Below are 23,215 nucleotides of genomic sequence, written 5' to 3'. Positions count from 1 at the left end.
TGTGAAATTGTCCATTTTGGCAGGAATTTTAAAAATATATATTAAATAAAGATTGTAGAGCCTGGAAATACAGCAGAATCTTGGATCCCCAGTGTGTGATTCACAAAAGGCCAGTGTGCAAGAAGGTAGTGCAAATAATTAGAAAAGCTCACAATATTCTCACATAAAGCAAGAGGGAATGAATACAAAAATAATGGAGTAACAGTATATTTAATATGATATTACTGAGACCTCATTGGGGAACCTTATAGGTTTGTTGAGGAGAGGATGTTTTATTGGATGAATCTGGGACAAGACTTCACAGCTTAATGATTTACCCATTTAATTTAGATGAAGTGAACCTTTGACTCAGAACCATGAATCTTTGGAACAGTGGTGGAAACACAATATTTTAAATCATAATTAAATTGATATATTACAACATAAACCCCATCACCCCTACTGGGACATAGGCCATCGACAGTAACAGCCAGAGTTCTCAGTTCTGGGCCAGTCTCCAGGTGTAGCTCCTCATCTTGGTGTATCCTTCTCCCAAGGATGAACCCTTTGCAGCCTCTGTTAGCATTTCTATAGCACTGGGTTTTTACAGGATGGGATTGCTAGCCCCGTGCCCTACCCTCTTGGGGGGCTGTCCATGGCCAAGTGGATGTATTAAAAGCAAAGGGATAAAAGGTTGCAGTTGATAGACAAGAATACAGTTTTGAGGATGCATTCAAACTAGCCAAGTTGTTGCTAATAGCTCTGCAGTCTTAAGGGGTCAAATGGTCTATTCCTGCTCCTAATCTATATGTAAATATGTCCAGTAGTGGGCTTTTCCCTCCTTTTCTCCAAATTTCATTCTGCCTATTGTAATGAAATCCATATTCTTAATCATTTTTGAATACATTCTCCTGACCTGTAATTAACTTTGATTGTTTTGGAACTTCAGTAGCATTATGGTTAGCACAGAGCTTAGCAGTACAGGTGACCCAGGTTCAATTCCTGTCGCTGCCTGCGGGGAGTCTGTCCATTCTCCAGATGCACGGGTTTCCTCCCACAGTTCAAAGATGTACCGGTTTGTAGATGAAATCGGGATTGCTGGGCATCGTGGCTTGAAGGACTGTAAGGCCTGTTCTTCTCTGTATCTCACTACATGAATAAAAACAGAATCTAGCTTACAAGTCAAATCCCAGAATACTTTAAACCCCTCAGAGAACTGTCAACTCTTCAACATCATTATATTTTGTAACAACAAAGATTATAATACTGTATGGGATTACCAGGAAATGTGACTCTGGCTGCAGTGTAATAATGCTCAGGTAGGTGGCGATGTCTACAAGTTAATTCTAGTATAAAATTTGTTTTTAGAGATGAGCTCCGACTGTGACTCTTAATATCATGAATGTTTAATGCTTCATTAAAACTCTATTCTGAGGAAACAATGTGTTAAGTTGTATTTAATAAAAATTTGCAAATGCAGGTGTTGGAATTAATGACACTGAGATGTATACCTGTGCTATTTGAGGCCTGCAGGCCCTTTTCAGGAATTGGGACAAGTGGTTTCTGTTCCTTTTGGATTCAGGGAAAAAAGGCGGTAGTCCCATTTTCCGAGTATGAAGTAAATAGACTCGTGGACTGTGCATCAGTGCTCTAAATATTGTGGCTGCAAAACACTCTTACAGAAGTTTTTAAAACAATTAAACATTGCCGGATTTCCAAGGGTTCCTACTGACATAAATATTTAACTTTCTGCCACTAGGTGATGGAGTGGAAAGTGATGGGATTCTACCAGATAGAATCCAGAAACCCCACATTACAATACCTGAAGAATTAGAAAGTAAAGAAGAAATGGTAAGGTTATCTTTAGGGCCTGAGGAACGTAAGAAGTAGTAATGTGAGTAGGCCATTCAGCCCATTGAGTCTGTTTTACCATTCAGTAAAATTGAACTTGTATACACATGCCCTTTAACTCCCTTTAAAGCATATCACTGTAATCCCTGAGTGTTCAGAAATTTATTGATGGGAGTTAGTGTGGTGAAGTTTTTGTATTCTTTCTCCGTACGCTTTAGTGTTCTTATAAGTGCCAAAAAATGTGCTGGTTGGTTCCGGTAGATTGCCTGTAGTGTAGGTGGTTGGCAAGAGAGTAGGTTGAGGAGGATGGTGAGAGGAAAACAGGGTTGGTATAGAAAGGGGGGGAAATGGGATTTCTCTGAGAGATGTCATTACCAATTAGTTAAGTGATATCCTATGTCCTAAGAAATATGAATGATGAATACACACATTAGTAGATTCAAACTGAAAAAGAAAAAAGAAGTTTGTTGCTCTGAAGGAATAGGATAAGTTATTACTTTTTTTTGCATTTTCGTAACCAAACATAAAAATTAGTGTGTGATTGAATTATTTCAGGAAACAATGATGTTTGTTTTTAAGCAGGCTTATTTAATATGCATGTACCAGCCTGGATGTGTTTTTCCTGTTTTTACTAGCTGTGCCAGGAAGGATGAGTAGTTATGGGTAGAATGGAGATTTAACACATTTCTAGATTTTAAAAAGTGAAGAGCAGGAATTTAGATAAAGTTAATTTGTCCAAAAGGGTTGTTCTGATTGGATGCAATTGCTCTTTCTTGGTTCTTAAAACCATGGATTTCCAAGAGCAACAGATAATGTATGTTGGAATCTAAGAAAATGGGGAAAGTACATTGCGCTGTCAGAGCACGAACTCTCGTAGGTTGTCATCGTAGATAGATTTTGTTGAAGCTGTCCACATCCTGGTGCATTGTGTTACTCAGATGGTTTTGGAATGGACACGATTTGAATTGTGACTGTGCAGCAACAAATCCATATTTACTGGTGAGCCCATCTTGGTTGATATACTCAGTAAAATGGAAGGAAATATTATTATTTTTGTCATTAAGACTTTCCTTAATCCTGACCAGTTATTACATCTATAACTAATGTGATGATGAAGTACAATGAATCTGTTATTTTGAGTCCAATGTCCTTTCTGTTTTCATATAATAGCCTGTTGCTGAGAGACCAGGTGGCTGTCACCAGTGTCATGGTGTCTTGCATATTCTTGTGTTTGTTCTTTGTTTGAAAGCCTTTTCTCTCCATTCATTGTTCAGGTTGATTTCCTGAAGTCGGCACTAAGCCAACTGCAGAAAGAAAGAGATCAACTAACTCTACAGTTCTTAGATCAGAAGCAGCAGCACCAGATTCTGTTGCAACAAATGTCTGCCCTAACACACAAGCACAACGAGTCCAGAGGTAGCCACTTTATTATTTTTATCAAAACTCTGCTGCATTAATATTGTCAATGTTTAGTTAACTTAACCCTGTTATATTGATGCTTTCTGTGCTTGAGTACTTACTCAGACCCCACTTAACACTGAGGATGTGTTCCTCAGAGGTGGAGCGCATTGTAAACAGACATGTTTACCTGATTTTAAAAAACCTGAAATACATGATATATTATTTTATGTATACACAGTAATCGTGGAGTAACAAACATGCAAATAGGCCTAAACTGTACATCAGTGGAGCAGCCACACATCGCAGCAGCAGCAGCAGAGGGAAGATGGTGGTGGTTACATCTTAGAGGAGCGACCAGGCTGTGGGTCCTCCCCTGATTTCACTGCCTTCTTCAATTAGGCGTCAAGATTTGACTGCCTTTTCTTAAACTTCCTCTCATGTAGCAGGAAATCATGTCAAAAACACTTCTCTTTGCTTGTTACTTCACTCCCAGACAGAGTCATTATCAATGAACTGATCAATAATTTGTGTGTTTGTGGTGATGCTAGTGCTGAGGAATTTTGTGATTACGCAGTCCTTTGCAGCCTTGAACCCAGATGTAGGTTTCTATTTTCGGGAGATGAAAGTACAAGAAGACATTCTTTTCCAAAATGGACCCGTTTCATCCACGTTGAAGACAAGCTCGGGAGAATAACCGCCCTTTTTAACTATTGCCTTCAGTATTACAAGAAAATCCTGGGCTGCTTGCTGTCTGCACTAGCCATTTCATCAGTGTTATGTATGCTATGGAGATTACTGCACTATATAAATCTATCATGCCCACCTCTGCTGGCTGTGAATGTTGCCGACGTGTCTTCTTGAATATGATTGAAGATGCTTCTTGCCTTTTCTGTTATTATCAGCTGGTTTAGGGGCATGTGTTTGGTCAACCACCCATATATTTAGTCTATTTTCTAAGCAAGTGGCTCCTTGAACGAGTCACCTTCGTTGATGATAGCTTTGAGGTCGTCGTTGCAGAAGCTTTAAGCTTGTCTGCGTGTTTTATAATTCTTCTGATCATGGAAGTAGCCAATTTCAAAGAGGTGCCAACATCAATCTGACACTCACCAGTTTCCAAACATCATAACGCTTGTAGTTTCACAGCCATAGAGGAGTGGACATGTGTTTCCAACAAGGCTGCGGGACCGGGCGGCATCCCAGGACAGCTACTCGGGATGTGCGTGGTACATCTGATCTCTTCCTCTCGCAGTGTAAAGTGCCCTCCTGCTTCAAAACATCCACCATTGGTCCTGTACCTAAAAGGACCAAGGTAATGTGTCTGAATGACTAGTGTCCTGTCTCAGTCACCTCAATAATAAGCAAATGCTTTGAGAAGCTGGTCAAGGACTACATCTGCAGCATGCTACCCCCCACACTGGACTCCCTACAATTCGTCTACCAACACAACCGATCGACAGGCGACGCAATAGCCACAGCTTTACACACCATCCTTACATATCTGGAGAAGAAGGATGCTTTGCTTTTCTTGGACTACTGTTCTGCATTCAACACTATAATTCCCTCCAGGCTTGACAAGAAGCTCAGAGACCTCGGCCTTCACCCTGCCTTGTGCAGCTGGATCCTGGACTTCCTGTCAGATTGCCGGCAAGTGGTAAGAGTAGGCTCCCTCACCTCTGTCCCTCTGACCCTCAACACAGGTGCCCCTCAAGGCCGTATCCTAAGCCCCCTCCTTTACTCTCTGTATACCCATGACTGTGTCGCCACCCACAGCTCCAATCTGCTAATTAAATTTGCTGATGACACTACACTGATTGGCCTAATTTCAAATAATAATGAGGCAGCCTACAGAGAGGAAGTCATCACCCTGACTCAGTGGTGTCAAGAAGACAACCCCTCCCTCAACGTTGCAAAAACAAAGGGGTTGGTTGTGGACTACAGGAGGAATGGAGACAGGCTAACCCCTACAACTTCAATGAATCTGGGGTTGAGAGGGTGAACAGCTTTAAGTTCCTCGGCATACACATTAGCAAGTGTCTCACGTGCTCTGTACGTACAGGCTGTGTGGTGAAAAAAGTGCAACAGCGCCTCTTTCACCTCAGACGGTTGAAGAAGTTTGGCATGAGTCCCCATATCCTAAGGACTTTCTACAGGGGCACAACTGAAAGCATTCTGACTGGCTGCATCACTGTCTGGTATGGGAACTGTAATTCCCTCAATTGCAGGACTCTGCAGAGTGAGGTGCAGACAGCCCAGCGCATCTGTAGATGTGAACTTCCCACTTTTCAGGAAATTTACAGAGACAGGTGCGTAAAAAGAGCCTGAAGGATCATTGGACACCAAGTCACCCCAACCACAAACTATTCCAGCTGCTACCATCTGGGAAACGGTACCTCAGCGTTAAAGACAGGACCAACAAGCTCCGGGACAGCTTCTTCCACCAGGCCATCAGACTGATTAATTCACGCTGATGCAATTCTATTTCTGTGCTATATTGACTGTCCTGATTTACGTGCTATTTATTACAAATTGCTATAAATTGCACATTTAGATGGAGATGTAGTGTAAAGATTTTTTACTCCTTGTGTATGTGAAAGATGTAAGAAATGAATTCAATTCAATTCAAATTGTAGATGTACTACCCTCACTAAAAGTTGCAGGCCAATTTTCAAAAAATGAAATAAATTGGTGTGAGGGAGCAAGAACTTTTACGTATGTGGGGGAGGCAGAGTGTGAACTAATACGTAATTGGCTGTGAGTGGCTCAGACATCTGTAAAGCACTCTTGTTGGCTGATTGAATGTTTACTGTAATTGAGTAGTTTTAAGTGTTGTTTAGAATGAATTTTTGTCATTTAAAAAAATTTCAATAAAGAATTGAATAACCACGTTGTAACAAATCAGCGCTATGTGGGGTCTGAGTGTAATAGAATTACAAAGTTCCTTTATCTTTACAATTCCAATAATGAAGATGAAAATTAAACAGAAGAGTGCCAAATGGAAAGGAATCAGTCTCAGATGATTATCTGTCCAGATTGTTTTGGAAGACTAAGGAATTAAGCTTGGGGAAATTTGATTAATATTAAATTTAAACAAAACAGCTGACAGCATTGTAATGTAGTGATGAACTATGATGACGATAGAACCACCCACAGCCAAGGAATTTGCAGCATCAGTTGAAAGTGAGAGTAATTCAAAAAGCGATAATGCTGCAAAAATCCTTCATAAATACGTATGTACCCTGTCATGTGAACATGATACTTTTAATGAATAAGCCAAGCATTGTGAATTATATTTTACAGCAGTTGCATGACACTGATCTGAAAGGTCTTGTTGTCTCTGTGCCCAGATGATCACTGCAGATATTAATTAGTTTCCTCGGTGCAGCAAAAAAATTGCACATCTATTTAGTATTGCTAAATTGTTTTTGACTCTATAGTAATACACACAAAATGCTGAAGCAACTGAGCAGGCCAGGAAGCTTCTAAAACAATGCAATACACAATAATAGGAAAAAAATTGTGAATCCACTGCCCAGGTTTTAATTCACATAATCTATCATTCATACTAATTATTCCCTCTGTCCTGTGCAGCTTCCCTCTAACCTGTTTCATTCCTTTTTATGTGTCCCAAAAAATAGAGGTCTTAACCGTTGTCTTTAAAATTTCCTGGGCAAGTCCTCTGCCATTTACTGCTTATGCTGCTGTTGCTCTGGCCGTTAAAGGTCTAGGAGAGGATTCACGATCATACAAAACTCTACAGTTTAGAAAATGTTGCCAGTAGTAAAGTTGAGAGTTTCAGTAGCTTGGAGAAACCGAGTTGCAGGCAGTGGGCCTAGAAGAACACAAATACAGATTCCATTGTTAAAAAGCAGAATGATTTTTTGTTTTGCCCAGAGATCTTAATGACAATGTAATTTATAACTGCTTTACTTGCATCTGACTTGAATGCGACATATTGATGCAATTACAAAGAAAGTACGACAGTGGCTATATTTCATTAGGAGTTTGAGGAGATTTGGTTTGTCACCGAAGAAGCTCGCACATTTCTTCAGATGTACAATGGAGAGCATCTTAACTGGCTGCATCACAGTTTGGTATGTGGGGTGGGGGTGGTATAAGGTGGGGAAGGTACTGCACAAGATTGAAATAAGCTGCAGTCATGAGCACTAACCTCCATAGTATCCAGGACATCTTCAAGGAGCAATGCCTTAAAAAGGTGGCGTCCATCATTAAGGAGTCTCATCACCCAGGACATGCCCTCTTCTCATCAGGAAGGATATAGAGAAGCCTGAAGGCACACATTGAACATTTGAGGAACAGCTTCTTCCCCTCTGCCATTTGATTTCTGAATGGACATTGACCCCTTGAACACTACCTCACTACTTTTTATTTCTGTGTTTGCACTACTTATTTAACTATTAAAAATCTGTATACTTACCGTAAATCATAGTTTTTTCTATTGCGTATTGCATTGTACTGCTACCACAAAGACAGCAAATTTAAACCAGATTCTGATTAATGTTTAAAAATATTAATGCTGACAATATAGGCACTTAAACATTGCAGATAATATTTTAAACCTCCTTCCCAATGGAAGCAGCACAACTTGTATCACCATATTCATTGGTCATGTTAGGAAGTAAACATGTTCTAAGCCCATTCTGTATTTGTAATGCATATGATAATGGGAGAAAGCAGATTTACTAAAAAAAAACACAAATTCAGTTTATGATCCCTTGGATTTTTGAGATTTAAGCTAAATGAGTGATGTGTAAAAGTAGTGTCAGTATTTGGGCAAAATAAGGTGAGAGTACCAAATGGTATCTTTATGAATGTAAAAACAAATAAGAGAATCTGCAGATGCTGGAAATCCAAACAACACACACAAAATGCTGGAGGAACTCAGCAGGCCAGGCAGCATCTATGGAAAAGAGTACAGTCGACATCTCAGGCTGAGACCCTTCAGCAGGACTTTGTGAATGTAGCCTGAGATGAACTCCAATAAAGCTAGAAACTTGGTGCTACCCACTGAAATGAATGGCCTTTTTTTTGCACAAACTTCGCAGCATGGCATGCAGTAAAAGACATCATCCCATCATGGCCATCCGACGTACGTTATATGTCTATACTACAGAAAACAGAAAATCCGAGGGAATGAGGAGATCAGTATGCCACCCAAAGGAGTAATGGAAGCAAACTGGGTAATAGCCTTCAAGGGGACATGAAGAAAAGCTTGAAAGGGTTGCAAGGAAAAAGCTTTTAGTAAGCTTTTCATATTTGTGCTATAAAACTAAATCATGCAGTCATCCTGCTCCCAGAGTTCAGTGTAGGACTGGATAAGTACTTGGAAAGAAGTGATAAAGTGTCGAGGAACTGGGACTGGCTGAATTGCTCTCGGGCCCAGTCCGGATATATAGACTCCTGTGTTATAGCCTTTCTGTAATTCTGCAAAGCTTTTCGTGAAACTAGGATTAAACTTGCCTGTCAATCTTGCTGGAAGATATTTAAGTAGATTTTAATTGCCCTTTCAGGAGCTACAGAAGCAGTAAGCGATGGAGACACAGTGCCAGCAGAACTACATGAGGCTTTGAAAGCTGCCATGGACCAGCTGCAGGTTAGTGAATGTATACTTTATTTTTCCTTTTTTTGCCGTACCTCAATGGCCGGTCCTATAACAGTGTTACAGGAAACAAGGGTCTGTGGATGCTGGATTCTGAAGCAAACAAAACAAACAGCTGGAGGAATATGACTGGCATCAAATTTACAGGAGAAAAACGTGCCATTCAGTCCAGCCAGCCGCTGCTAGTCTCTGCTTCACTAAAGACAAAAAAGGTGGATGGCTTGTTTTTGTAGAAAATTAATATTTTAAGAGCCCAGAAAAGGTACAGAACCAAATGAAGGAGTGAAGATAAGAGGATAGAATTGCAAGAGCATCGAGATCTTGGGATTGGAGATAAGGTAGCGGCTGCAGAAATCATGAGACAAGTCATGAAGTGATATGAATACAAAAGTGATTTTTAACTTAAAGGGAGTGACAGTCTGTCAGTGTCTGTGAAGGGAAATGATGAGCTTAGCACCCTGGAGTAACCCATCAGAGCACTTTGTGTTTCTGAAAGCATCAAAAGAATAGCGGGCTTCTTGTTTTGATTATGTATGTTAATATCACTGCATTTTCATTTCAATAGGGTCGATTCACAGCACTGATGCAGGAGAAGGTAGATCTGAAGGAACGAGTAGAGGAGTTGGAACATCGCTGTGTGCAGTTGTCCGGGGAAACTGATACTATAGGTATCTAATTTCAAGTGAAAGTATTCCAATTGTCTCCACTGCATGTTTTGAATATCTCTCACTAGCCAATAAGGGATATTGCAATTGAAATTATTTTTGGTCATTTCTTTGTAATAAAATTCATTTTAAAGTTTTTGTCAAGATATCTAGTAAGGTATCACTGTAGCAGTTAAAAGGATTTGAATGCATTTCTTAAATTTTGGATATTACATATCAGGAAGTACAGAGTTTATTTAGATATAGTTGATGTAGATTTTCAAATTATTTGTACTGCTGTGTAATTATGGGCAGTTTATGAAGTACCTCATCCACTTACATTTGGCTAATTTTGTAGTTATAGCATAACTAATCCACTATAATTATAACATCACACATTTTCAGTTGAGTAAGGAAGATGAAAATATTTGGGCCTTTTCAAGGGCTGTATCAGTAATTTGTATTTGTAGTTGTCATTTTGAAGTGTGTCTCAACTGAACAGGTTTTATGTTTTATTAATGTAAACAAATGTCTTATCATGTATGCTTGTTTTCTTTCATTCTAATGCTGCTCATCTTTTACCATAGTGTCTTGCACACTCCCTCTCACTCTTCTGTCAATTATCTGCCCCCTCTCCCTATGCCCACTTGCTCTTACTGTGCCCACTTACTCTGCAAATCCTGGTGCTTGGTGCTGCCCATGCCACCCACACTCATTGGGGGTGATCAGTGGGTTACAAGACCAGATTTGCTGCTGCCTTATTGGGATTCAACATCTTACTAAATTTTAAATGGTCCACTTTATCAATATATACAAGATTACAGTTTTTCAAGAACAGTACAGAACATGCCTATTCAATTATGTGCTTATATCAGCTCTATCAAATTAGGACTACTCCTTTGCCTTTCTCTAGAACTACGCACATTTAAAATTTTTTTTCTTCCCCTCCTCATCCACACCTTTTGGAAGTAACTGTTGATTTGTATAGAATTTACTTATTGATTCTGACTTGCATTTAATTGTGTTCTTAGGCGAGTACATTGCACTTTACCAGAGTCAGAGAGCCATTCTTAAACAGAGGCACACAGAAAAGGAAGAGTACATCAGCAGGTTGGCTCAGGATAAGGAAGAAATGAAGGTATCTGTAGTTCCTAGAATGATAAATGTATGCTGTCAGTATACATTTAATGTTACTGATGTTAATGTTAATTCTGTTAATGCATGGTAGTTGATTTGGCCACTCCTTTAAGTACAATTGATGCATTTTGAGCTATATTAACTGTGATATCTTTGACATCTATTTTAACTGATTACTTTTGAGATTTTTGATTAAGTAGCAATGGTAAAGAGGTGAATGGAAATATTGAGCACGGTATTTTGAAGGAGCGAGGTGAATGTCTTTGTGTCTCAGTAACATGAACCATGTAGAATAACTTGGCTTACTGAGTTATGCTAAGTGAGATGGAGTTCACATTTCAGTTGGTAATATGTGGTTGCAATCACAGTCATGCTGAGGTTTGTATTGACAAGAACAAATTGTCAGGGCTACACGTTCTAATTTTAACTAATTTTAAAGCTAATGAAGTTGGAGATTGATGTGGCGGAAGCTTCCTGAAGGACCTTTTAAAAAAGAAAAATTGCAAAATCAATTGGTGTTCTGACCTTGGTCTGTTAAGATTGCTAGTTTTTTTTTCTCTCTGTGAGCTGTATGTTAAAGCTTCTTTGACACTTCCTAAGATTTTAAGCCCTTTCTCCCCTTGATTACCACACTAATTTAAAAGCCAGATGATTTACTGGGTTGAGGTACAGACAAGCTTAATTGTTCCAGAATTTATCTGAACTTCTCTTTCACTTTCATCCTGGCTGCCCATACATGAGGGTAGAGAGCTTCCACTTTGGAGGAATGCATACAAAATGATGGATGTACTCCTCAAGTCAGGCAGCATCTACAGAGGGGAATAAACAGTTGACATTTTGGACCGACACTCTTCATCAGGATTTAACCAGTCCTGCTTAAGGGTCTCAGCACAAAATGTCATCTATGTATTCCCCACCATAGATGCTGTCTGACATGCTGAGTTCCTCCAGCATTTTGTGTACGTTGCTCAAAATTTCCAGCATCTGCAGAATGTCTTGTGGGTATGATTTGCCTTTTTAGAGATGCTGGCTTAATATTGTGCCACTTGTGGCTCGGAAATACCATAGAAACATAGAAAACCTGCAGCACAATACAGGCCCTTTGGCCCACAATGCTTACTTACTTTAACACGTACTTACTTTAGAAATCACCTAAGGTTACCCATAGCCCTCTTTTTTTTTCTAAGCTCCATGTACCTTTCCAGGAGTCTCTTATCATATCTGCCTCCACCACCGTCGCCGGCAGCCCATTCCAGGCACTCGCCACTCTTTGCGTAAAGCAACAACAACGGTTTACCCCTGACATCTCCTCTGTACCTACTTCCAAGCATCTTAAAACTATGCCCTCTTGTGTTAGCCATTTCAACCCTGGGAGGAAACCCCTGACTATCCATACAATCAATGCCTCTCATTATCTTATAAACCTCTAAATTGCCAAGATCCTTTTCCTTAGTGAATGCTGAAGCAAGGTATTTATTAAGTACCTCTGCTATTTCCTCCGGTTCCATACACACTTTTCCACTGTCACACCTGATTGGTCCTATTCTCTCACGTCTTATCCTCTTGCTCTTCACATACTTGTAGAATGCCTTGGGATTTTACTTATTCCTGCTCACCAAGGCCTTCTCAATGGCCTCTCCTAATTTCATTCTTAAGCTCCTTCCTGCTAGCCTTATAATCTTCTAGATCCCTATTATTACCTAGTTTTTTGAACTTTTCGTAAGCTTTTCTTCTTGACTGGAGTTTCAAAAACCTTTGTACGCCATGGTTCCTGTACCCTACCATCCTTTCCCTGTCTCATTGGAATATACCTATGCAGAATGCCACACATATATCCCCTGAATGTTTGCCAAAATTTCTTCTGTACATCTGTTCCCAATTTATGCTTCCAAGTTCCTGCCTGATAGCTTCATATTTCCCCCTTACTCCAATTAAACACTTTCCTAACTTGTCTGTTCCTATCCCTCTCCAATGCTATGGTAAAGGAGATAGAATTATTATCACTATCTCCAAAATGCTCTCTCACTGAGAGCCTGACACCTAACCAAGTTCATTACCCAATACCAGATCAAGTACAACCTCTGCTCTTGTAGGCTTATCTAGATATTGTGTCAGGAAACCTTCCTGAAAACACCTAACAAACTCCACCCCATCCAAACCCCTTGCTCTAGGGAGATGCCAATCAATATTTGGGAAATTAAAATCTCCCACCATGACAACCCTGTTATTATTACACCTTTCCAGAATTTGTCTCCCTATCAGCTCCTCAATGTCCCTGTTACTGTTGGGTGGTCTATATATAAAAAAAACACCCAGTAGAGTTATTGACCCCTTCCTGTTTCTAACTTCCACCCACAGAGACTCAGTAGACAATCCCTCTATGACTTCCTCCTTTTCTGCAGCCGTGACACTATCTCTTATCAGTGGTGCCACGCCCCCACCTCTTTTTCCCCCCTCCCTGTCCTTTCTGAAGCATCTAAAGCCTGGCACTCTTCCTGCCCCTGAACCATCCAAGTTTCATGTTGGTAAAACGCCAATTCAGCTGTTGTGAGGAAAGATTTATTTTTGGTCTCATTGGTCTTGAAAGTAGCAAGCAGAAATGGCCAAGGCTGCATAGAAACAAACTCTGGTTTAGCAGCCATTTGTTTCAAATGGTTCTGAGGCCTATTATGCAGTGATTCAGTTTAGTTCATGTGGGTGTTTAGTCCACATTATTGGACTATGGTCATAAGACCATAAGAAGCATTAGGGAAACTGCTGTTGGAATGTGGGTGAAGAACAAATAAATCAAAGCAATACCTGAAGTTTAGATAAAATGATGTGCATGTGTGAATATTTTTTTTCTCCGTGTGACTTCTTAATTAGTCCTTAAGTTGTCCCTACTTTTAGTGTGAGAAAACTGGCCAAAGAAAATTCTAATTTTGGATCTCTACAGACAATTAATTCATACTTTAAATTATATCTCGAACCATTTCAGAATAGTTATTACTAAATTGTTTAAATTGAGAGTAGTTACATTCATAAGAGAAGTAAAAATAGTTCAGATCTCAGAATGATGTAATAGAGCCATTTTTCTAATAATAAAATTGGAGTTGTTTAATGTTGATTCAGACAGATGACCTTAATTTATGCACAAGATATTGTAATATGTACTGTTTTAAAATCAAGCCTGTGTATTTTCAGATGAAGCTGGCAGAATTACAACAGCTGGTGTTGAGGCTGGTGGGAGAAAGGAACGAATGGTACAATAAATACATCAATTCCTCAAAACTGTCAACGCACCCACTGGAAGATGAATCACTGCAGCAGGATTTACTGGGTGATGGATTGGAGTTAACGTCCACACGTACAGAAGGTCTGTGATGGTTTTACTGCAAAACTCCTGGGACTTTGTCAATGCACACCCCTAAAAATGTAGGGTTAAACAAATCCCATTCGCATGATGCTAACCTGTGTTTTATCATGCTTTTGGCTTGGTTACCACCAGTCACTAATAAGCATGGATGTTTAAGTTTGAGAAATTGTATCCTGGCTCTCTCCAGCTCACCCAAATGACAACAGTAGTGGTGTACAATGCCTATCAAAATATCCACCACCCCCCTTGAAGTTTTCATGTTTTATTGCTTTACAGCATTGAATCACAGTGGATTTAATTTGGCTTTTTTTTGATACTGATCAACGGAAAAAGACTTGTGTGTCAAAGTGAAAGCAGATCTCTACAAAGTAATCTAAATTAATTACAAATGTAAAACAGAAAATAATTCATTTCAGAAGTATTTGCTCCCTTCAAGTCAGTATTTAGACAATAGACAATAGGTGCAGAAGTAGACCATTCGGCCCTTCGAGCTTGCACTGCCATTCTGAGATCATGGCTGATCAATTCCTATCAATACCCGGTTCCTGCCTTGACCCCATATCCCTTAGATTCCCCTATCCATAAGATACCTATCTAGCTCCTTCTTGAAAGCAGCCAGAGAATTGGCTTCTACTACCTTCCGAGGCAGTCCATTCCAGACACCCACAACTCTCTGGGAGAAGAAGTTTTTCCTTAACTCTGTCCTAAATGACCAACCCCTTATTCTCAAACCATGCCCTCTGGTACTGGACTCTCCCAGCATCTGGAACATATTTCCTGCCTCTATCTTGTCCAATCCCTTAATAATCTTATATGTTTCAATCAGTTCCCCTCTCAATCTCCTTAATTCCAGCGTGTACAAGCCCAGTCTCTCTAACCTTTCTGCGTAAGACAGTCCAGACATCCCAGGAATTAACCTCGTGAATCTACGCTGCACTTCCTCTGCAGCCAGGATGCCCTTCATTAACCCTGGAGACCAAAACTGTACACAATACTCCAGGTGTGGTTTCTGTACAAATACAAGAGGATTTCCTTGCTCTTGTACTCAATTCCCTTTGTAATAAAGGTCAACATTCCATTAATCTTCTTCACTGCCTGCTGCACTTGCTCATTCACTTTCAGTGACTAATGAACAAGGACTCCTAGATCCCTTTGTATTTCTCCCTTACCTAACTCTACACCGTTCAGATAATAATTCTTACTCCCAAAGTGGATAACCTCACACTTATTCACATTAAATGTCATCTGCCAAGTATCTGCCCACTCACCCAGCCTATCCAAGTCACCCTGAATTCTCCTAACATCCTTATCACATGTCACACTGCCACCCAGCTTAGTATCATCAGCAAATTTGCTGATGTTATTTTCTGTGCCTTCATCCAAATCGTTGACGTAAATTGTAAACAGCTATGGTCCCAATACCGAGCCCTGTGGCAACCCACTAGTCACCACCTGCCATTCCGAGAAACACTCATTCACCGCTACCCTTTGCTTTCTATCTGCCAACCAGTTTTCTATCCATGTCAATGCCTTCCCCCCGATGCCCTGAGCTTTGATTTTACCCACCAATCTTCTATGTGGGACCTTATCAAATGCCTTCTGAAAATCGAGGTACACTACATCCACTGGATCTCCCCTGTCTAACTTCCTGGTTACATCCTCGAAAAGCTCCAACAGATTAGTCAAGCATGATTTACCCTTGGTAAATCCATGCTGGCTCGGCCCAATCCTATCACTGCTATCTAGATATGCCACTATTTCATCCTTAATAATGGACTCTAGCATCTTTCCCACCATCGATGTCAGGTCGAAAGTTCTGTTTTCTCCCTCCCTCCTTTCTTAAAAAGTGGGATAACATTAGCCATTCTCCAATCCTCAGGAACTGATCCTGAATCTAAGGAACATTGGAAAATGATTACCAATGCATCCGCAATTTCCCGGGCCACCTCCTTTAGTACCCTAGGGTGCAGACCATCTGGACCTGGGGATTTGTCATCCTTCAGTCCCATCAGTCTTCTCATCACCGTTTCCTTCCAAATGTTAATCTGTTTCATTTCCTCTGTTACCCTATGTCCTTGGCCCATCCATACATTTGGGAGATTGCTTGTGTCTTCCTTAGTGAAAACAGATCTAAAATACTCATTAAATTCTTCTGCCATTTCTCTGTTTCCCATTACAATTTCACCCAATTCATTCTTAGTAGATGCACATTTGGCAGCAATTACAGCCTTGACTCTGTGTAGATCGATCTATCACAACTTCGCACATCTCTCCACTGAAGCTTGTAGCTCCCCCAAAGTTGTCATGGTCTCTTGGTGACCTTCCTCACTAGTCCCCTTCTTGCACGGTCACTCGGTTTTTGAAGATGGCTTGATCTATGCAGATTTACAACTGTGCCATATTCTTTCCATTTTTTGACGATTGACTTAACTGCACTCCAGGGGATATTCAGTGACTTGGAATTTTTCTTGTATCCATCTCCTGACTTATGCTTTTCAATAATCTTTTTGTGGAGTAGTTGTTTGGAGTGTTCTTTTGTCATCATGGTGGTGTTTTTGCCAGGATACTGACTCACCAGCAGTTGGACCTTCCAGATACAGGTGTATTTTTACTACAATCAATTGAAACACCTTCACCGCACACCAGTTAATCTCCATTTAACTAAATATGTGACTTCTAAAACCAACTGCTGCACCGGTGATGATTTGATGTGTCATGTTAAAGGGCGGTGAATACTTATGCAATCAATTATTTTGTGTTTTATTTTTGTAATTAATTCAGATCACTTTATAGAGACAGTTTTCAATTTGTATCACAGTGGATTTAATTTGGCTTTTTTGACATTGATCTACAGAAAAAAAGACTTTTTTGAGTCAATGTTGTAAAACAATGAAACATGAAAACTTCCAAGGGGGGTGAATATATAGGCAGTGTAACAGTCTCAATTTGCTTCTGGTAAACTTTTCATCCACTTTAGTCTGGACTGTCAGGGACAGCTATCCAGCTTATCCCTTAAGACCATTGAGCCTTGCAGTGAACATATTACCCTCTTCCCACCACAGAGTACTAATGCTACACTTGGTACCACTTGTAAGAGGACACGTTGGGATTGTAAATTTCATACTTTTGTACAGTTTCCCCTTTGCTCCTGAGTGACCATCCCTGTACTGCAAAAAGCTTCTATTTTGCAATCAGTTTTGAAATATTAGACGGGGGAAGATCTTGCAATCCACAAGGGTTGACTCTGAGTACTGGTTAAATTGAACGCTCCTAACTTCCCCATAACCTTACAGGTGTAAAGGTATAGAGTGATGTGGTCATTTAATGATTTTTGGAATCTGATACATTTAAAAACTTATGTAGCTGTGGCTTGTCTTGTACACGTTCGGCATTCCTTCTTTAGCTACATTTATCCCCGACCAGGTCAGATTTTGCCGTGAGTTCTTTGCTCCACTGTTTTTATTTACATTCTTTCAAGTAATGTTGGCTTTGCAGGCTAAGTCATGGAAAATTTAATTGCCCATCCATAACTACCATTGAGCAGGTGCCACCTTGAATTGTTGCAGTCCTTTAAGTGTGGAGATCCCTATAGTGCTGTTGGGGAGAGAGTTCCAGGATCTTGACTGAGTGACTGAAGTAGTTGTGATTTCCAGCTCAGACTGGTGTTTGGTTTGGAGAGAAGCCTCCAAATGAGTAATATTTTTTGCAACCCTAACTAGCAGAGCATGTGGATTTGGAATGTGTTGTCTGAGATGGCTCTCATTTATGGCATAAGCTCCCCAATGTTGGTGAGAGGGATTTTACAGGGTCGACATGGCATTTTACTGTTGTCCTTTCCAGTGCCTAGTTCATTTTCAGATGATTCGTATTTTAAGATTTACTCTGATAATAACTATGCAATGGCTTTAGCAACATTTTGCAGCTCTTGTTTTGCCAAAGTCAAGTTTATTGTTCATATACAAAGTAGTGGTCACAGAGGGGATATGGTAGCATAGTAGTTAGCACAATTGCTTTGCAACATTCACAAGAAAAAATACAAACATAAACTTACTGCAATTCTTGCAAGAAAGGACACAATTAGCATTAAAAAACAATGTTCCATAATAATCCGTTTAAGTGTCCTAATCATAATAATTTAAGATTTTTGTCTCAGTTGTTATGTGTGTTCCTTTCAGGGGTAGGTGGTATTCATATAACAAAGTTGAACATTGAAAAGTTTGGCTGAAACATTGAGGAATCAGCTGTAACCCTTTGAAGAATAAGGTGGGTGGTGAGGTATGAGGCTGCAGGGAACGGAGGTTGGATTATAGTGAGCTCTTCAAGCTCCTGTACTGCTTGGTCAGGGTGATGCTGAAAGGAATCTATGCAAGGGTTGCTCACCTCTTGGCCGTGAATGGTATAACACTCTAGGAAGGTGCAGATTTTAAGAAGTCTTGTCCTCAGTAGAGGGTACCATATAATCGTACTAACAGATGAGTAATGAAGAAATCATTCAGTGTAAATGTTTGCTTTGATGCAAGTTGAACTAAATGTCACTCTTGCATATTTGTGAATTGTATTCCTGCAAATACTTACTTCCCTCAACATTTCTAGAACACTAGACTTAAAAAGCTATGATGACACAAAAAAAGACTTGAATTTATTTGCTTTTTTTCTCCAGAACTACAAGATATTAGCTTGGCAGATGACACAGAATCTCCAGCAGTTTCACTGAAGACCCATCCATTCAGCACAACCCCTGTTCCTAAAGAGAACTTGCCCTCCGAGGACCACACTGCAAAACAGATCATGCAACTTCTCGAAGAAATCCAGAACCCGCAAGCCAGGCAGAGCTCAGCCCTGAATTATTCCACCAGTATTCCCTTCTTTTACAGGCCTGATGAAAATGGTGAAGTGAAAATTGTAATTGTCTAGAGATGCTTTTGATTTTGTGGGAGAGATTTGTAAATTGGTAGAGATTTAAATTTAAGAGGGATAATGAGGAAGAATGCGAGAAATGAGACCAGAGGCTGCGGTTCTATAAAGCAACAGTGTTAATCTCGCATGTTTTATTTTAATGGTACATTAGAAAGATTACTGTAGCTCTATACTGAGTTCATGAATTTCGGTAAATAGTTGCTATGAGACCCTACAAAAATAATCATTCAGATTTCAAAATTTAAAAATCCAACCCCCAATAATTCCCTTTTCCATTTTTCAAAGATACAAGTTCTTGTAATTCTCAATTAAGATTGGTAGGGTTGTCCCAGTCAGTAGCCATTTGATCTGTTTGCAATTGTAGACTAATATTGTATCATCAAAGTTCTTTGGAAACTCAGTGCATTTCTTGTTACAACCAGAAAGCAATAGGGAATTGTGATAATGTAATAAATCTGAAACAGGTTTGTCTGGCCATTTTATATATTAAGAATTTAGAAAAAAAAAGTTTATTTTTTTAAGCTGCTGAAAAAAATAAGTACTTTTTACTTTACAAATGCATTTTGTAGGACTATCCCAGTGATTAGCAGGTAAAGACATTGCCATATGTGTGGAATGAAACCCATCCAGACCAGAGGCTGCCAAGTTTGATCTTGGCTTTTGCTGGCATCAGCTGGAGACTCCACCAGAGTTGCTGCACATACCTCCTTGCACCTCACTCGAGAGGGGGGAGAGGAGGGAGTAAAGAATGTTCAGTCTCTGCTGATCGGTTTCGGAGTGTGCGGCTATAAGGTTGTCTAACAAAGTGATCATTGGCTTAGCCTCAGTCATATTGCCTTTTGACTGTCATAGCCCCAGTCTCGTACTTGAAGAATGCAACAACTGATGAGGTTCCAGAGGTTTGCTATCACCTACTGAACCACTAGATGGGAGGAGGGAGCATCATAATTGGGGGAAACAAATGCATTTCTAAAGCAGGTATAGAGGAGAGGTAGAGATCAATAACAATCCTTTTCAGAAGAGCTGATGCCTGTTTTCCATTTCACTGTACATCCTGGATGATCTATAAGTCTGAGAGTACCGCAAAGAGAAATTACAAAGCAATTTCCATTTTTGCTGCAGTTTGAGAAAGGAACATCTAAATTCACACATGGTTGTCACAAAAGTGCCTGATTGAGCGCAGCCAGCTGAGGAGAATGTACAGCTAGCAGTGTGTATAGATAATTTTCCTTTACTTTGGAACACAACACTAAATCAATACCAACACAATGTGGAGTGTTCATGCAAAAGCATCTTTTGCTTTGAAAGGAGAAATGTGTTCACTTCAGCCATGTAGTTAGTACCAATTGCCAGATACCTCAACAGCCATTGCTGTTTGTTAACTGGGGCTTCTGTTTGAGCAGGTGAAATATTTGCTGCTATCCTTTTTTTTAAACTCCGAGCCCATCCCTTGACTTGCCAACATTTGGTCTTCTTCCAGCATGACTGAATTCTGCATCATATGTGAGAAAAATATTAACCCTGTCGATTTATTTAATTGCTGTGGTTTTAATGAGGTGTAGATTAGTGAATATAATATAAATGAGGGGAAAATATCAGGCGCACACTAAGCTTCAGTAGTTGTATGAAAGCTTTTATATATAATTGAAATGGAATGTGCCCCCATAAACAAATCAATAAAACAAGCAATTCTTCAAACTCCTGAGCAGCTGGGAGTTCCGATCTCAATAGAGGAGATTCTTTCATTTCCCAAGGAAAGATTTCTTACTGCCTGACAGTTCTTTTAATTTTTCAGTATTTTAAAGAGTCGCTGTCTGTTCCTTGAGCTTTCCATTTCACTCTCAGTTACTTAAGTATTAGTAGAATGGAAGCACTTGAACAGTGGTGGTGCAACTGGTTCTCTATATGCAAGCAGAGTGGCAAAGTGATTAGTTACTGTATCTGTATGTGGTTCAGATTGTGAAGTGTGACTGTAAGTGACTAGAATGTAATGTGCCATGGTTAGTTACCTATATATGGGCAGGTGATGAAGAATTATGCATCTGGTTGTGTCTTTCTAGGAGGGTTTAACATTACTGAAGGATGTAAAACATAGAATTTTTTTAAAAGTACATTCTCTTTAATGTTTGTATTTGGAAAATTATTTCGCTAAACGTGATTTGACGGTGAATAGGGATTGTGTGCCAATTTAAATGCATGGTTTAGAAGTAACTTCGGTGAAGATATTGTCAATCGGAAGTATTCCAACAGACAGAGACTTGTGGGGGCCACCTCTGCATTGGTCCTTGGTATAAAATGTCATCACCAGTTCTGCAGTTGTCTATGCAATCCCCAGGCTTTGTCGGTTTTCTACTTCGTGTGAAAGTGTAATTCCGATCCAGTGATGGATAGATGGGCTCTTCTGTGTACTATATTGAATTTGGTTTAATGATGATCAGACCAGTGGCTAAATTTTGAGCATCTTGAGAATTAGGAATATTGGATGAAATCCTCCTCAGTTATGGAAGTTTTCCTTAAGTCAAATCTGACACTTTATTTTCTAACTAATTTATTAGTAATTAACATTTTTCAAAGCAGAGTCCCTTATTTTTAAATGGAAATGCCCCTTGGAGCGCAACAGTAGATGTATCGGTGGTGTACTGTTGTTTTCTCGGTTTATATTCCCAATGGAGGTTGGGAAAGGTTGCCTTTGGCGTACTGTTGCACATTGTTGCAAAGTGAGGGGGTGTGGGAAAGAAAGAAGCAAAAGGCCACAAGACTCAACTTGTTTCTGGAACATCGTTACGTTCAGAGTTGCCATACTGTGTAAAAATGATTAAAGACAAAGATTGATATAGAGCCTTGCATTGCAAGGTACAAATAATTTTGTAAATAGTGTACTTGTGTAACATTTTGTAAATTCATTGCGAAGAAGAGAAGGGCAGCAATTTAACCTGTTGCTCGTGATGTATATCCATAACTTGAATCTAATTAAAAGGAAGCAGGGGATATGATTTCAGTATATTGTATTTATTTGGGGATGAAGAATACATTTTAAAGAATGAAGAGAAACACATGGAAAAAATTGTCTGCATTATAATACTGATGTGATCCTGTTAGACTTTCTTGTATAAATAAATTGATTCAATAAATTGAACTCGCCACTTTGTCATCTCATAATTTTGATTAGATTTTGATTCCTGTGGGTGGTACACTAAATTTGGTTTAATGATGAACACAGTATAGTAATTTATATGCTGGTAAATATCCTTGCTTGAGGCTCCTCCAGTGGTTCTGCAATCAAATGAAGACAAGTCTCAGGTCTGATATCCAGGCTGCATTGGTATCTGAAATCAGCTGTGCACCTTTGAGGTTGCTACAATAAACTACTGTTTCGCAGGAAAAGTATTGCACGTCACAAACAGGAAAAACAATACCATAACATCTGTTGATTACAACATGATATATTGAGAAGGGCATAAAACTGAAAAGTAGGAGCTTTTTGAATACCTTGAAGGTAATTAAAGGAGGATTAAAGATTGGCTTTTTCTGCCACGTGTTCATTGAAACGTACAGTGAGCTATATCGTTTGCGTCAATGAACAATACATCTGAGGATATGCTAGGGGTAGTATGCAAGTGTCAGCATGCTTGCAGCACTAACATAGCATGCCTACAACTTTCTAATCTGACCCATCTGTCTTTTGGAATGTGGGAGGAAACCCCCAGGGTCACAAGGAGAATTTACAAAGTCCATACAGACAGTGGTGGGAATTGAACCCTGGTCGATTTTTTTTTTACAACTAGCTCTATAAAGCGTTGTGCTAACCACGGTGCTATCATGCTACCCAAGACAAATTAATGAATTAAAACAAGTGTGAGAGCAATCAAAAAGATCAGATGGCATGGCCTGAAGCTTTGGCTGATTAAATAATTTCTTAGAAAATGGTCAAAATGTAATCAACAATGCAATCAATATCTATTAACAAATCTAAATGTAAATGAATGAGCTGGAAAACAGTTAAATTTCCTGCCACAGTCCATTTGCTTGCTTTGCCATAGTTGTACAGTCTTGTTCTTGTGCGCTGTTTTTGAAGAATCGTTACGTCGCCTCCCTTTGAAGGTGGTTTAGGTTGCCTTTGACAATGAATGATAAACCTAAACTGCAAGTCCTGTAGTTGAACTTTTCCATAATTGCAGTATCTGAGGTAAGTTGCTCAAATCTTGCCTCTGTTCACCTTGCAGAAACTTGCATGTATAAATGCCACACATTTCCACCTGTATTGTCAACGTGCTACAAAACCGCCTGTCAACCTTTAGTGTGAAATATACTTTT

At 39.6% G+C, this 23,215-nt stretch overlaps 1 protein-coding gene across 6 annotated transcripts in view; it reads left to right on the top strand.

The window, feature by feature from the left end:
• The window catches only part of golga2 (golgin A2), a 121,472-nt gene extending 99,435 nt beyond the window's left edge, over positions 1–22,037 (top strand). For all 6 annotated transcript variants that reach the window (XM_059993697.1, XM_059993699.1, XM_059993698.1 and 3 more), the window contains 7 exons: positions 1,739–1,830; positions 3,105–3,246; positions 8,760–8,842; positions 9,414–9,516; positions 10,524–10,630; positions 13,813–13,984; positions 18,645–22,037. In XM_059993697.1, the coding sequence (XP_059849680.1) occupies positions 1,739–1,830; positions 3,105–3,246; positions 8,760–8,842; positions 9,414–9,516; positions 10,524–10,630; positions 13,813–13,984; positions 18,645–18,898 (953 nt within the window). In that variant the 3' untranslated portion in view covers positions 18,899–22,037. The remainder of the gene's footprint in view (positions 1–1,738; positions 1,831–3,104; positions 3,247–8,759; positions 8,843–9,413; positions 9,517–10,523; positions 10,631–13,812; positions 13,985–18,644) is intronic.
• The last annotated feature ends 1,178 nt before the right edge of the window (positions 22,038–23,215 follow it).

Source organism: Hypanus sabinus, chromosome 18 (genome assembly GCF_030144855.1).
Source record: "Hypanus sabinus isolate sHypSab1 chromosome 18, sHypSab1.hap1, whole genome shotgun sequence".
Lineage (NCBI taxonomy): Eukaryota > Metazoa > Chordata > Chondrichthyes > Myliobatiformes > Dasyatidae > Hypanus > Hypanus sabinus.
Note: the sequence above shows the minus strand (reverse complement) of the source record. Positions and strands in the feature narration are given on the sequence as shown.